Genomic DNA, 17390 nt, shown 5'->3' with positions numbered 1-17390 from the left:
AGATAGATAGATAGATAGATAGATAGATAGATAGATAGATAGATGAAAGTGTATGTATAGAAATGGTGTCGTGTACATAATGGACAGTTTGATTACCAATAACTGAAATAAATGAGATTGTCTGCATGTTCATGGTTAATGGTTGATATGAAGTCTTTTGTGGTTTTCCTTTATGACCAAATTAAAAAGCACTTTTCTTCATCTGTTCATGTTTCACTTACCACACCCACATGTTGATGTTGCTGGTACTGGGATTTGAACCAGCAATCTTCTGATCGCAGGCCCACCTTCTCTAGCCTTTGTGCCACCACCCCCCTCCACTGTTTACTGTTAAAACATGTTTTCTGCCCAACTTAGAAACACCAATTAACCTAATAGGCATAGTTTTTTTGATTAACATAGTGTCATGGTCAGCGACCCCCGCTGACCCCCCATCTTCTCACGTCTCTACTCCTCATGCCACATTTCTACCCATCCTGCCATACTCCTGCCTTCATGCTGTGTTCTCCTGCCCATGTCACCTGTGCCCTTCTGCCATAGTTTCTGTTTCCCTGATTTGTTTTGCCTATTACCCATCTCTCAGCTCAAGCCTGCTCCTGTCACTCCATGCCACGCCTCCTTGCACCTCCACAGCAATCAGCACTGATTCCATGTACCTGTTATCTGACCTATTTAAGATCCAGTCATTCACTTCCTTGTTGCTGAATTATTAAACCTTCCATGGTCCCTGATTCTGAAGCCTCCACAGCTCCTATTTTCAAGTCAAAACCACCTCCAAAACCTGAAAGGAAGAAAAGCAGAGTACCTGGAGAAACCATCCATCCATCCATTTTCTTTACCCGTTTATTCCATTTTGGGTCACGGGGGTCACTGGTGCCCATGTCCAGCAATCACAGTGCGAGGGGCGGGGTACACCCTGGACGGGTCGCAAGTCCATCACAGGGCCACATAGAGACAAACGAGACAAACAACCATTCACTCTCTCACTCACACCTAGGGACAATTTAGAGTTACCAATCAGCCTAACATGCATATTTTTGATCTGTGGGAGGAAACCGGAGTACCCGGAGAAAACCCACGCATGCACGGAGAGAACATGCAAACTCCACCCAGAGGGCCCCTGGACCGGGGTTTGAACCAGGGACCGGTTCGCTGAGAGGCAGCAGCTCTACCAGTTGCGCCACCGTGCTGCCCTACCTGGAGAAACCCTTGCATGTAACTCCAAATGGAGTTCTTTTTATTGTCTTTATTTTTTTATGATTGTAATTAAGAGTTGAGCCAGCACCAACCTGAGCTTATTGCAATCAGAAATAAATATGTTCACGAAGGAGTTTATTTACAAAGTATACAAGTGTGTCTCAGTTTGTGCACTTAAAAATGAAAAGCTTTGTTTATTACACTGATTAGTTAACCAGGTGAAACCAAAACAAGAGCGTATTTGTTTGTAGCATTCACATTAATGTCCCATTAATGCTTGTGGGGAAAACTATTATTAAAGAAATCAAGTTTATTAAGAATGTTTTAAAGCCAACTGCTTTAAATTTTAACTCACAAAAAATGTCATGTTCCATGCGACCCTACTTTATTAGAAGTTCAAGAGCCAAAACTTCAAAAAGGGGAAAAATATATATTGAAGCCAGTCTCTTTATTCATTTATTTTTTTGGTAAAAAATAAATTCTGAACTTTTTTTCCAGACACCAGTACATCATCCATTATAAAGAATTTACAAAACTGTTTGTGCAGCTTTCACCATAAAATACATTTTGGACCAATAGTGGCAAAAACGTTTCACGGTTACAGTAATTGGTGACTCTCTGCAGAGCATAAGCTGTAATCTTCAGCTCCTCTTAGAAAAGAAATATAGATATTTGTGAAAGCCCTGAAGGGATTAGATAGGGTTTTCTACCTCCTGTGGGTCCATGGCCCGGGTCCTGCTGAGAGCACCAGGAGTTCTGAAGAAGTCCGTTAGGGATGGAGGGGATTTGGAGTGCTTGTTGCATTGTTCTGAAAGAGTCCAAGCAATGCCATCAGCAGGACACCGGTGTATGCAGTACAGTCATTTATCACCCCTTTCCACTATCAAAAAAGATTACAGAAATATTGTTTTTTTATGTTTTCCGACAGAAAAATAAATCTTGTATACATACATTTGTAAATAAATAAATAAATAAACCCATCCTTCTCTTTTACTCGGATCACGTGGGTCACTTGTGCCCATATCCAGCCATCACTGTGCGAGAGGCAGTGGACACGCTGGACAGGTCTCCAGTCCATCACAGGGACGCAACTAGGACAATAGGGACAATTTATTAGATTTACCAATCAGCCTAACATGCATGTATTGGTCTGTGGGGAAAAAGACTGGAGTACCCAGAGAAAACCCACGCATGCAAGTTCAAGTATCTTTTATTGTCATTCGCATCACATGTGGTACATGAGGTGGAACGAAATTATGTGCTCAAGGTCCAAGTTACACCCAAAAATAGCAAAAATATAAAGTATAAAAAGAAACCGTATATAAGGATATATCTAAGATATATGTTAAACACTAATAATGTAAAATAATACGATATATTAAACAGCAGCCTGAAAATGTGTCTATAGTGAGTAGATGGGTATGAATGAATAAATACAGCAGCACGAGATCAGCAGCATGGATAATCAGCAGCACAGATAAGTCACATGTCACCAGTTAAAATGACATTACAGTGATTATTCTGGTTAGGGATTTATAAGTCTGACAGCTTCAGGGTAGAAGCTGTTCCTCAGTCTAGTGGTACACTTAATGCTCCACAGCCTCCTGCTTGAGGGGAGTGGGGCAAAAAGTGTGTGTGCTAGGTGAGTGGGGTCCTTCATGATGCAGGTGGTCCTCTACCTGCATCTGGAGGTGTAGATGTCTTTGATGTGGGGAGGCTGACTCCAATAGTCTTCTGTGCAGCATGGAGAGAGCATGCAAACTCCACCCAGAATGCCCCCCCCCCCCCTCCCCAACACAGGCGAGATTTGAACCGGGCAATCTTCTTGCTGAGAGGCAGCAGCTACCAACTGTGCCATGCCGGCCTAAATAAATAAACAAATGTTTTATTTTATTTATCTAGATTTTCCTGATCCACATACATTTCAATACTTGTTACTTGTTGTCTCACTTTTCTTCTAAAATGAAAAGCTATAGATAAAAACTGTTGCTGTATATGATCTCAGTTTAGAATGAAATCATTTTACTGTGTGTAATACCACGAGCTGCCTGTGGAGTTCAGACACTAGCCTTGTTAGTCCATTTAGCTGACAGGAACAAACAACCTTAAGGAAACATGTATGAAGACATGATAGTGCTTCCAGCTGTGAGAACATCCTCAACATGGTTTTAACATCTGTGAGACAACATGTACTGGTCAAGCAACTTCTGTCTGAACCTGCAGGCTCATAGGTTTATTATATTAGCGGCTTTATATTCTTTATTCTGCTGTTGAGCTCAACTTTCCAACATTAACGCATTTTCTTTCCCACAATGTTGGAAACATATTTTTACATGTTTGTTTGTAAAACTCAACATAATTAAATATGTCAAATTCACATACACCTATATAACATTTCATGTCAGCTAAATCCTTCACCTCATTAACATTGTCAAATTTTATTCATGTAGAACATACTGGGAGAAGACTGTCAGACAGTTTTTTATATGTTTCTCATATTTAGTCTTGACAACACTGAGTACCCTTACTACAGTATATGAATCACCATTAGGTGTCAATTGAAAAATCAAATATTTGAATCTACACATATTGTTTTTGATTATACAAACATACAGAAAACAAGATATTCTGTTCATGTCATGTCTGAGAAGCCTTTGTCACATATACATATTCTATGATATAAATAAAACAATGTTTATTTTATTAGCTGAAATTGTGAAGCTATATGTTGCAAACGTCTATTAAGTATCAATTTATCCTTCACTTTTTGAAAATCCTTATTTAAGCCTTCACCATGCTTTACTTTGAAACGTGCGTATTTCATGTTAAGTGAATCTACTTTTTTCCATCCCAGCGGATCACCTCCTGTGGATTACAACTGTGTCTCATCCTTTCCCACGTAAATCTCCTTCTGCACGAGCACAGCATCAGTCAGAATGATCAATGCTTCTGTTTCTGACTGAAGGAACAGTTTCCATGGAGCAAGATGTAGGGACCCTACCTTGATATTCTTTTCAGTGGGCGTTTTCACGTTCTGCTACACTGTCTTTTTAAAAAAAAATGTTTTAGTTTTTTAGCTGTAGTTGTGTCATCTCGGCTCACATTATATAATTATTTTTCAGTGGTTATTCAGAAATGCTTTTAATAACATCTCTGTAAAAGGCTGAAAATTTCATTTCACACAAACTAAAACAGGCAGTACTTTATCTTCCAGGGATCATTATTTTGGTTTTCTGTAATCTCAGTTTTGTCTTAGATCTTTTGAGAAGTCCATCAAATTATTTGGGTTGTGGGTAAAAAAATAAAGAGTAAGTTTCTTAACTTTGAAGCCGCAGCTCAGTGGGTCTTTGAATGCAAGGCTGAAATAACATAAAAGAAGGCGAGCCTGCATTGTTACATATGAAGCTGTGTTTTACTCCAAGAAATGGCTTTTTAAGCTTTTACCTTCACCTATTGTTGCAGGACTGCCTGTGGGCAAAAAATATTAAGAAATATTTCAAGTACAGTTATTTTTTCTGCTTTATTTCCAGAATTGTGAACATATTGCACCTCCAACTGAGGTTTCATGTCATTACAAGTTATATTTACACACGCACACACATATATATATATATATATATATATATATATACATATGGCACTGTTTATGTATGACTGTTAAGTGATGTCACTGTGTTTACTTGAGAGAGTAAATTTCATGAATAAATTTGAAATTAAACATAATCCAAGTTGAAGTGTTACATAATTTTCAGCCCCTTTTTGGCATCTGCATTTGGTAGTAAGACAAATTTACAAAGACCATGCAGAATAATGTTGTATTTTAATTCCACAGCAAACAAAGTTATGTAGTCTCTATAAGTAGGCCTATGGGAAAAAAAAATATTGGTATCGGCTATCAGCCAAATAAGTTTTAACAAATTGGCAGATCGAATATTGGCCAAAAATCTCTACCCTAAATCTTTTTGTTAATAACCAAGCAGGCATTATTATGCATTTGAAACTGTTTTGAAAGCTGCTTTGGTCAATATCATTGTGGAGAAGAGCAAAAATAATGCAACCATGACATTTTAGTAGTAATATTGTTATTTTAATGCATGCAATATATCTGCTTTGTACCCTAAACACCATCACATTCTCACTGCTAAAAAACATGCATTATGCATGTCCATCTAAAAATAGTTTTGGTGCATGTTATTTAGTCATCAGTGCTGTCACAGCTGCCCCATGGCTGCCATTTGTATCAAAACCTTCAATAATTACTCTAAACCTAAACATTGCATTTTAATTCTATTTGGGAATAATTGAACTAATGACCTTTGCAGGTTGAGTTTAAATTACAAGAAAGTTATATTTTCAAGATTCTTATCTGTTCAAGTGTAATCATCCCCTGGTATTATTCTGAAATAGAAGCAGACAACATGATTAGCTGCCCTGCAGTTATATAAATTCATGCTTTGAGCTGTGTTTTGGAGAAATAATCTTACAAGCTGAGTGGTTAGATAAGTAGTGGATCATAGTTTGTGGATTTTGTCATAAAATAAAACTAAAGCATATGTCTGGTCTAACATTAACATATTCTCACATTATGTCTGTAGACGTTTAAATAAAACTTTAAATCACAAGGTTTTGTTTAAATTCGACACGTAAGCAAACTCAGCCAACATTTTTTTTTTCTAACTCTGAAAGTAAAATGACATTAAGCGAGAGAGATAAACACCTATTAAATTAGGGATTCATATGCCCTCAGTACAGCATCATTGATGTCCTGACACAAACCTTCTAAAAAGGTGTGCTAATTTAACCCAGAGCAATCTTTCAAAAATGTACAACAGTCCTTTGAACAGCCGTTCCTATTAGTTCACACTGCTGATGCACATCGACCACTGTTAACCCTCTCAATGATTCTCCTGAGTTAATTTCTAATGAAAAATAAATTGAGTTGCTCCCTACACTTTCATAACATTTCCTTCTCAAAATAAATGGGCTTCTTTATGAGAAAAGACACACTGTTGTTAATGATTTTATAAGCAGGGAGCCCACCTGACATCCTATTTTCTATTACTGTTCTTTATTCAATTTGCGAGGCGCGCTGCAGGTGACCGAACCTATGAAAGGGCACTCCAAATTAAATTATCAGAGCTCCTTGAAATTTTATAAATTCAGAATTGGTCTCACAGAGGGGTCCCAGAGCAGAAACTAATGGCTTCACCTTTAGGTTTGAATAAATCAATTGCACCAAAGGTTAGATCATAACATCATGCCAGGACCCATCGATGCCATTTTTAACATCATAACATGCAGTAATTTTAGAAGTGTGAATAGCAGCTGGATGAGGTCATCAAGAAAATGTCTGTTTGTGTAACTGCATCTATTAAAAAGAGCATAGTACCATAAATGTGCTAAACAAATGTCAAATTATAATATTCCCATTTATTTCTTTACAAAACCTTGTAAATGTTTAGGGGTTTGGGGTGTTCACTATATGTACATATTAAATTAAATTTGTTTGAGACTATAAGAAGTTAATAACGGCTTGTTTTTCTAATATACCATTATATTTTATAAACAATCGTAATAAATTTTCAGACAACAGCAGAAAATAATTGACAATTAAGAAAATAAAATGTTTTTACAATACGTATTACTTATTTACCTATATAAAAGCAATATGTTCATATTATCTTTATATAATTTACAATTTTATCAATTTTAAATAAGTATACAAAAAGATTTCAATTCAAATACAAGAAAGAGGCTTATTATAAAAAACAATATTCCAAAATGTGTTTGGTGTCAAAACTGAAAAGTGGCAGTGTAAAGCTTTGTCACCTCAAAAGGATCCCCTTTATCCTTGAAAAAGCACGAGCTCTCTCCAGTGTTACTTTGTTCCAGTTGGTAACCTAACAAGAGGTTGGCGGCAGAAAAAAAAGGGGGCCAATCAGTAACACTTGTTGCACCTGAGAACATGGAAATTTTAGACTTTTCTCTTTGAGAAAATGGAAAACATTGTCTCATAAAGAAGTCGGGAATATGGATAGGATCACTCAAGTGTGTTGAATCTGAGTCGGGACAAATGCTTTTATGAAGCAGCCGAGCGTGAAGGAAATTCATTTGTAAATTGCACCCGATTTTTAGAGACATTGCTCCTTTTTTGCCAAAGTCAAGTCTGAAAGCAGAAGGGACGCAAAACGAAGTCAATTTCATAGATTTCATCTGAGCGAGGTGCATTTTTGGATCATTTTAACATTTTAGGAACTAATTGCATTTAGTTTGAACATCTGTTTTTTTTTTATTTTTTTATTATTCCCTAAATTGCTTTTGTGTATTTAAAATTTTGAAGCAAGTATTTTATCCTTGACATTTAATTTGTTTTCTATTTTTTGACAATGATATTTGTAAAATGAATGATAAATAGTAAATGAACTGTACTTACTTAGGCCTTTCTAGCCAACTAGGCTACTCAACGCACTTTACAACCAGTGGTGGACAAAGTACTCAATTCTAGTACTTAAGTAAAAGTATTGATACTCATGGTCAAATCTTACTCAACTACAAGTAAAAGTTGCTCAGTAAAACAACAATTTTCAGTCAGGTCATCTGACCAGTTTCTTTTTTTTTTTGTACTAAAACGTTTCACCTTCCATCCAGAAGGCTTCATCAATCAAGGAAACACACAACACAAAACTGATTTTTTTTCCCCAACAGCTTACTCCAAAGTGGAACAAACCAGTTATGTTGGTACTAAGATGGTCTCTTTGGCACGCCCCCTCCTCCAGTGCCAGCCATCTCCCTCGTCAACAGTCATGTCAAACTGGTTCAAAACCAACAAAGTTCATGCTCAATAATCCAGGTATACAATCCAACAATTTGAGAGACACCATCTTAGCACCAACATAACTGGTTTGTTCCATTGTTGGGGGAAGAATGAGTTTTATGTTGTGTGTTGATGATGAAGCCTTCCGGATCAAAGGTGAAACGTTTCAGCACAAAAAAAGAAACTGTCCAAATGACCCGACTGAAAAATGTTGGAGTGTATACCTGGATTATTGAGCATGGACTTTGTTGTTACTCAAGTTAAAGTACTGAAGAACCTACTTTTGAAAATACTTAAGTATTCAAAACATGCACTTAAATACTCAAGTATTTTAAAGTACAAATTATATTTTCTAATATCAGTACATTTCTGTTTTGTTTTGAGTGATTTTACAGAACCTTGTAATTCTCTGAAACCACCTGATAATGTATTGACATGTAGAACCACTCTAACACTATGTTTGTGGAAAGTCATGGAAATCCTAACTGATGATGGACATTTAGTATTTTCCTCAGCTTCAGTATTCATACATCGTATTTGTCTGTAAAAGTGCATATATTGACAGCAACAACTTAACACAGGAGAGGAAACAGTAACACTGATACCTCAAAGTTCTGCCATATTAAAAATAGAAGCTTACAAAACAATGAACGTTCTGCACAGATGAATCTAGCATAATACCTGAATCAACAATGGGCCAAATGCATTTAAGGAAAGAGAAAAACCACAACAGCGGATTACAAAGCTGAGCCAAAAGGAACAAGTAGCAAGAAGTGTCCTAGAATGTAGTGCAGTCAAAAGTACAATATTTGTCTTTGAAATGTTGTGGAGTGAAAGTCCTAAGTTCCCAAAAACACAAATACTCAAGTAAAGCAAAAATACTCTGAAAATGTACTGAAGTACAGTACTCGAGTAATTGTACTTTGTTACTGGCCACCTCTGTTTACAACACAATCTGTGCCCATATTCACCCAATCACACACATTCATATAGTACTCAGCTAATCTGAACAAATTATTTTATAGATAGTAACCAGTGCTCTAGATCTCTTTATACACCAATGGGGCACATCGAAGACAAGTGGCAGCAATACAGCACAGTGGTTAGCATGGTTGCCTCACAGAAATAAGGTCCTGGGTTCAGTCCCTGGTTTGGGCGTGGAGTCTCTATGAGTGGAGTTTGCATGTTCTCCTCGGTCGGTTTTCTCTGAATAGTCCAGTTTTCTCTAACAGTCCAAAAACTTGCATTTCATCAGACCCAGGTCTCCACTGAAGAAGAGAACTGTGATCTCAATGGTGTTTGCCTGATTAAATAAAGGTTTACAAAAATTAGTAGTTCAAAGTTTCTCCAAGGGGTACTTCATGTAAATGTGTACTGGTAGAATCAAACACCAGACTCTCTTGTTTCAGGGAAACTGCTCAAAAACACAACTGCCCCCAATTTCAACACTAGCCTCTTTTGAAATACTTTTTTTTTTATTAGCAAAACGTGCATAAAAAGGATTTTTACTTACACAAATTTGTGTCTCTCAATAAATTTCATTAGGGGCTTCATAATGTTCAAGTTCAAGTATTTTTATTGTTGATCCACCACACGTGGTACATGACGTGGAACGATATTATGTACACGGGGTTGACATCAATAAATTTATGTTTAAGTATGTGATACATTTACGTCTGACTTTCCTCAAATACACTGAAACAATTGTAAAGAATTTTTTTGTGAAAATATAATCAGAAAAAGCACAGGCAACGTTTACTTATAATAATATTTAACAAAAAGAAAATGAGGTCGAACAATGCTATTGAGTGCTTTTCCATTTTAATGTGTGATTAGTTAATTTCACACACAACAAGTTGTGTTGATAAGCACTACATTTACCAACATTTGTCTTTAACCTTGTTACCTCATTAGACTTTCTTCTCCACTTGTAAAATTGGAGTACACCTAAATACAGAGAAGTGGCCGACACACAGATGGGGATGGTTGGATATTGAGCCTCTTGAATTTCCCATTAAGAAGTTGTGTATATTGATGGTGAACCTTAAAGAGAAAATTGCGATGCATTGATTACTTTTCCCACAGCTAATGAAAGGGAGCATTTGCTCTATTGAAGTAGATTTCCATCCCTGCTCTCTTGGGAATTAGACCACCTGACTAGGACAGTGCTTGTTGCTGTGGTGCTGATGCAGACAGGTACTGTGATCACCCTTGGTGGTGTCTATTCCAGTAAATAATTTTGCTTTTATTACTTTGCATAAAGAATTTTGATGATCTATGTGAATCAAACATTCTGATCCAAAGCAACATAAGACAAAAAGCAAACTTCTGCTTACATTACTCACGGTCTCTGTGAGTATGGAATTGGGGGGCCTGTTTCTATGAGCTGTTCAATCCCTATACAAGTGGTGCAAGAGTTTGGTTTTCATTGTCGGCTGTAAGTTGGACACCTTCAGGGTGGGAGTTGGACTCTGCCAGGGCTGCCTGTTGTCACTGATTCATATACATAAACATTAAGTTTAATATTATACATCTGAGGAGCAGACTGCTTTGAGTTTAACTTCATTGCAGACGCTCATCAAGAGCAAACATGAATGTGACAGTGGAAAGGAAAAACTCCCTTATGAGGACGAAACCTCTGGCAGAACCAGGCTCAGGACAAGCAGCCATCCGCTTTGACCTGCTGAGTTTGAGATGAACAGGAAGGAGGAACAGATACACAATGGCAGGTCGAGAATCACGTTAAGATAGAAATAGTATCAAATGAAAACTATTCAGTTTTAACAGTTCATTTAAATAAATGAGGTAAACTTATTGTCTAGTAGTCTAAGCTTAAGGCAGTATAACAAGCCAACCCTAATTAAAGGATTTATCAAAAAAGAATGTATTAAGCCCAATCTTAAAACTTTTTTAAGAACAGAATTTCTCTGTGCAGCCAGGGGACAGAGGGAGTACAGTTCAGTGGCCTCAGGATTCCTTCTCTGCTATTTGCAGATGATGCGGTCCTGTTGGCTTCATCTGGCCATGACCTTCAGCTCTCACTGGAGCTGTTCACAGCTGAGTGTGAAGCAGCTGGGATGAGAATTGGCACATCCAAATCTGAGGCCATGGTCATCAGTTTGAAAAGGGTGCATTGCTCTCTTCAGGTCAAGGGTGAGTTTCTGCCTCAAGTGGAGGAGTTCAAGTATCTTGGGGTTTTGTTCATAAGTGAGGGAAAAATGGAGGGTGAGATTGACAGACAATTAGTGCCACATCTTCAGTAGTGTGAATACTGTGCCCTGTTTGTTGTGGTGAAAAATGAGCTGAGCTGTAAGGTAAATCTCTCTGTTTACTGGTCAGTCTATGTTACCCTCACCTATGATCACAAACTCTGGGTAGTGACCAAAGGAATGAGATCACAGATACAGGAGGTTGAAACGAGTTTCCTCTGCAGGTTAGCTGGACTCTCCCTTAGAGATAAGGTGAGAAGTTCAGTTATCTGGGAGAGACTCGGAGTAGAACCGCTGCTCCTCCAAATCAAAAGGAGCCAGCTGAGGTGGTTCAGGCATCTGGAAAGGATGCTCCCTGGGCGCCTACCTAGGTGCTTCAGGCATGTCCAACTGGGAGGAGACCCCGGGGAAGACTCAGGCTGGAGAGACTCTGTCTCTCGGTTGACCTGGGAATGCCTTGGAGTCCTCCCAGAAGAGCTGGAAAAGGTGGCTGTGGAAAGGGATGTCTGCGCCTCCCTGCTCAAGCTGCTGCCCCTGCGACCCAACCTCGGAACAAGCGGCAGATAACGGATGGATGGATGGATGGATGGATGGATGGATGGATTTAGGTTTACAAAGTTTAAGCTGGATAAAGTGTACTTTGATCAGATGAAAGCAAAGTACAAATGTTTGCCAATAATGTATAAAATTTAGCAAAAAAAGAAAAAGCATGAAAACAAACATGTCATAAATACGGTGAAGAACAGTGGAAGAGGGTAATGATCACCTGGGCAACTTTCTGTCATTGGGTTAACAATGAACTCCTTTGTAGAGCAAAGTATATGAGGCCATGTCCCCAACAGCTAAAACTTGGCCAAAACTGGATCATGTAATAAGACAATGATCACAAATGCACCAGAAATTCTACAACAAACTGGCTTAAAAAGATCCACTGTGTTGCAATGGTCCAGTCAAAGTCCAGACCTCAGTGGAAATGATGTGGTGGGACTTTGCAAAAACATGTCCGAACCAGCAGTGTTGTTCAAAATGTCTGGCCAAAATTCCTCCAAAACAATCTGAGAGATTGAAAAGTCTATACAGAAAACAACTATTTCAAGTCATTGCTGCAAAAAGTATTTCAGCAAGCAATTAAATCATGTGGGGGACTCAGTTTTTCACATGGTGATTTTCCAGTTTGGACTTATTTTTTGTTTGTTTGTTTAATATCTGATGACATGGTGAAATAGGTGAAATATATGCTGTGATCTTTTTGTACACTTCAGATTAGATCTGAATATTTTAGAAAACTGATTATTTTTATTATGACCAGATGCATAAAACTTTAAAATTTAAAGAGGATGGGCTTTCATATTCACATCACTGTAAATGTGTAGAGATGTACTAAATACCGTAAGACATATATATATATATATATTTCAAATGAGAGAAGTCAAAACATTGTGAATTGAAAGATCCATTTAGTAACAGAGTCTGATTAACTTATTCCATTTTTATCTGTAAACATTCTCTGTTAATATGATTGTAACAATTCAGTTGTAAATGTAGCTTGAATAACCTTAAGATGGATAAACCAAGAGTAAAGCCCTGGATTTATTCAGCTCATATGAAAGAATTATGACAATTTTCACTAATCTTGTTCTTGGTTGTTACATTACATCTGGGTTTCTTCAGGGTAACTACACTGAAGTGTGCTACTGAGCTGAGTACAACTCCTGACTGACAACAGAATTACAGCTGAATGCAGGATTGATAGCTACCATAGATATGGTTTCACTGTAATTTAAGATTTATTGAAACTTTAACTGAACACCAAAGTAAATGGCGAATGACATAACAAGCATTTGCAATCTTTAAGTGCAACAATTCATTGGATCTGGAAAATACATGAAGCCATTCTGTGACACTTTCCCAAGTATCTGAGATTCTGTTGCATTGTCACATACACATATAAACAATCATTTTCCCACCATTTGTGTGAATGTATGTAACCATTTGAAAGGTCTAAAGCAGGGCTATTCAAATGGTGGCCCAGAGGCCAATTGGGTGTGCTCAGGTCGGCCCACCAATGAATTAATTTTTAAATAAAACTTGATTTGAAATCGTAAAACAACCTTACTTAATAAGAATAACTGCTGGCTGTCCAGCCCCTGAGCTCTTGTATTTCAGTAACTGTGGCCCCTTGAGTAATTTAGTTCAATAGTGCTGGTCTAAAATGACTTAATAGTTTGCTAGGTAAACTACAAAAAAGATCTGTGAAACTAAACTGTGGTGATTGATATTATCTTTTCATGCTTCTACTTCCATGTCATGGGGGAGCCGGTGTCTACCTCCACCTGTCACTGTGCAACAGACGGGGTACACCCAGGACAGGTATAAGTGCTATATGTTGTCACCGTGAATTAGGACATTACTTCTCTGCATTTAAACCATCACACCTGAGATACACCCAGGTGGAGCATTGGGCAGCTATGTAGGCACCCAGGGAGCAATTAGGGATTGGGTGTCTTGCTCAGTGACACCAACACATGCGAGTGTGGCAGGGAGTCGAACCACGACTTTCTGGTCCCAAGTTGGCTGCCTTACCTCTACCCCATCCCGGCCCCCGTCTATCGCAAAGTCATGCAGAGACAAAAGAGACAACCAACCATTCACTCTTTCAGTCACACCTAGAGACAATTTGGAGTCACCAATTAATCTAATGTGCATGCTTATGGTCTATTGTTTTGATCCTTTAATCTTTTTGTGACAAAAAACTGGCAAAAAAAAATAAACACAAACCTCAGTCTGTGTTAAAATCTAAAGCCCCTTTTGTAATCCTTGACATATGTTGTTTTAGCTATTGAATGGGTATTCCCACCTAACAAAGGGCAGGCTCTTTACTTGAAGTAGTTCCTGCTACATTTAACTGTAATGTAAATGTTACTGGGTTATCCACACAAACACAGCAGCTGACATCTGTGAACCCAAGCAGAAAGCATAGTTTGTTTCTCCAACCTTGTGCACTGAAATATTCAAGAGTTCCCTGCTTATGAGACAGTTACTGCCATCTGTGCCCCCGGGTTCAGTCCCCCTATCATGGCTGAGCATAAGGCCAACATCAGAACAGATATGTGTGAAAAGTGTCAAAATAGATTCTCTGCTGTACTCTGTATGGCAAATCTCAATATTGCCTGAATGGCATAAACAACACTTTTGCTTTTGCTTAAACACGCGCTCAAAAAAGGCCCACACTAAGTTCTGCACCTGTAGAATTAAAATTTCCATATCCATGCAAGAGGAAAGGAAAAGAGGAAACATTTACACAAGGCTGCCTGCACACATTTGAAGCAATCTTTTCTGTTAGGTGTCTTACAATGTCATTGTGGAGCAAGCAAGCTCCTGTAGGCTTCACAAATTTATTGCTAAATGTGAGATTTTTTTCCCCAAGACAAAGAAAAAAATGCGGAGGAGGAAGGGTGCAATCAGTCCAGGTTTGTTCTAGACAGCATCACTTCCTTCCTTACCATCAGGAGAGTGTCAGAGCGAAACATTCAAATGTGGTTTTCACCCAGCACTTTCCCAGGACACTAATGCAGAGCAATTCTAATGGTGTCATTCAAAGCAGCTGCCTTTCTCAGCAATAAACTGAATGCCTTGCCTAAGCAATTCAAACCTCCTCCACAGATTGCAATACAGTCAACAAAGAACTTATCTTTGAAGTGAAACTATTCATCAATGAATGTGTTTGTATGCCAAAAAGAAGAAGGGAGCTTGAAAAGACCTCAGCTACACCTGAATGGCTACTATTACCATTGGACTGCTGTCACTTTCTCACATTAGACAAATTCACCTGTTTTTGTGCGTATCTGTTGTGCCCTTAAGATTCCACCCTGAAACAACCATTTGCAGTACTCATGGCTTGACTGGAAAAAGCAAAATCTGTAGATATCTGCTTTTGAAATGAGCAGTGGTGGCTTTTAGTCAGGAGGAAAAACTTTGTTTTCATGAGTCAAAAGCCCACCAGAACTAAATGGCAAAGAGTGCCGTTCATTTTCTTCACAGAGAAAAGGGTCATTAGTCCATGACAGATGTCAAAGAACCAAAAATAGTTGCTTTATCACTTATCTTCAAAGGCCCCGTGCCGAATGTGACCAAAGCACAAAAAGCTCCAGAATTCTGTTTGTAAGGCCGTTTTATACAATGCCACAATTATTGGTCGAGGAAATTGTGTTTTAAGGAAGCTTGTTCAGAAATGTGCACAACAAACTGCAAGTTCAACTCTTTATAAATGAAACGTGGTAAATTCTATGGATCTGTGTTTTAAAGAGAATAGACGAAAGGCCAAACAGTTTAAAAGGACAATGAATAAAAAGGAATCTTTAGAATTTGAATTTCAATGGCAATAATTATTGAGTTGACCCAAACATTTTTTTTAAAACTGTGTTTCCTTTTATTTGCACAATAACTCAATGACACGACCCTAAAGAATCAGCGCTGAAAGTGAAATTCAGAGGCTTGAGTTGAGGCTGCTTTAGCTGTAAAAGCCTTGAGGAATTTCAGATGTTTAGGCCAATCCCTGAGATGGTCGGTGGAAGACACTCAGCACAGGAATATGTGCGTGTGTAAAATTGTAAACCTTCTCTGCGGAAGGGGGGGGGGGGGTTCGTCCTTCAGTGAACTGGGCCTGTGTTGTTCAGGCCTGTGTTTACATAGCCTCCTGTATGTGTTCGAGGGAGAACAATGCCATGGACGGTACAAAAATGGCAACACAAATCAGTGTCGGCAACGCAACAAAAACGTGATGAACCGCTGCCAAAACGTTTCTCTTCTGTATAATTTGGGCTGAATGAAGTCCTACAGGACGGTGTACGTTACTGCGTGATCAGTATAGAGGCCAGGCTGCGTGTTTTTGAAAGCAGATTAAAGATCAGGACAGGAAGGGCCAGGTTTAGGGAAACAGGAAAACTGATGCAAGGAAGTTGTGCACGTCACCAGCCAGCCCACTGCAGTCTGGGCTGAAAGTGTAATCCAGACCCAAAGAAAGTATGGAGCCTTTGCTCAAGTCACCGATGAAACTCATACTTTTTACAGGTACGTGAACTTGTGTACTTTATGGCAGATCAGGAGTTTTATAATAGGGGCACATCTTAAAATACATTTATGAGGCTTCTGATTTATAATTAGTTCAAATAGCTCAAGCTTGGTGTTTTTGATCAGAACAGAACTGCTTATTTTTTAGTGCAACATAAGCTTCAACCCAAACTTTTAGGAACTGACTCATTGGAAAATGCCACTGATATAAAAATGTAGGAAATGTGAGAAGTATTTTGATACGCTGAAGTCACAAGAAGGATCTTCATGAGTAGAGTGAACTTAAACTGTGTGTATGTTTTTCTCTCACAGCATGGCTCTGGAGTCTGACGGACACGGGCCACCTCTCTGATATTTGTGATATCTGTCACCAAAACGCAACGTGTAAAGCCCTGAATGGATCAAACTACGGCTGCTTTTGTAACCTCGGATATACAGGCGATGGAGCACATTTCTGCAATGGTATATACAAATACACTTGGATACCAACACATAAAACTGTAGCTAAACAATCTTTGTGGAAAACCCACTCTATATTTGGAAGTTATTGGTATTATAACGCAAGTTATTTGCCATTTTTTTTAAGGTTAACGTTTATTTCTTTTAGCTCTTCATGTGTCCCCAGATATGGTGAAGCTTGTTAAGCTGCATGTTTAACATATACATTAAAAAGAATAAAACACAATATGTGTTCATTTACAGTAATAAGTCTTGCTCAGATGAAACATTTTACATTTTTCTTTGTCTTTTTTTTTTTTTTTTTTACCTGAAAACATTAAAACCGAGCGAGTTTGGTCAATTTTAGTCTGTAAAAAAAAAAAAAAAAGCATCAGAAGGTTAAATACTTTCCTTCCTGAATTCACCTTTCGAACTGTAAGGAATGGTCATGTTGGTTGAATTATTTATTTGTTTGGTCATAGCAGTACACAAAAAATTACATTTGGATTTTAACAAATCCGTAATGAGGCTGTAAAAATGGGTATTATTCGCCTGCATTGCCTTTGGTTGACATTGTTTTTCCTGTTATGTTTCTGGGCTGGAGTTCTTTCCCCTTGTGTGTGTGTGTGTGTGTGTGTGTGTGTGTGTGTGTGTGTGTGTGT

General features: G+C 38.2%; 1 protein-coding gene across 1 annotated transcript in view; it reads left to right on the top strand.

Annotated features, from left to right (window-relative positions):
* Nucleotides 1-16220: 16220 nt before the first annotated feature.
* The window catches only part of adgrl4 (adhesion G protein-coupled receptor L4), a 17009-nt gene continuing 15839 nt past the window's right edge, over nucleotides 16221-17390 (top strand). Inside the window, exons 1-2 of the mRNA XM_037674594.1 lie at nucleotides 16221-16290; nucleotides 16603-16752. Of these exons, the coding sequence (XP_037530522.1) occupies nucleotides 16245-16290; nucleotides 16603-16752 (196 nt within the window). The 5' untranslated portion in view covers nucleotides 16221-16244. The remainder of the gene's footprint in view (nucleotides 16291-16602; nucleotides 16753-17390) is intronic.

The sequence above is a fragment of the Nematolebias whitei genome, chromosome 3 (assembly GCF_014905685.2).
Source record: "Nematolebias whitei isolate Nwh7 chromosome 3, NemWhi1, whole genome shotgun sequence".
Taxonomy (NCBI): domain Eukaryota; kingdom Metazoa; phylum Chordata; class Actinopteri; order Cyprinodontiformes; family Rivulidae; genus Nematolebias; species Nematolebias whitei.
The sequence above is the reverse complement of the archived record's forward strand: the minus strand, read 5'-3'. Positions and strand labels throughout refer to the sequence as shown.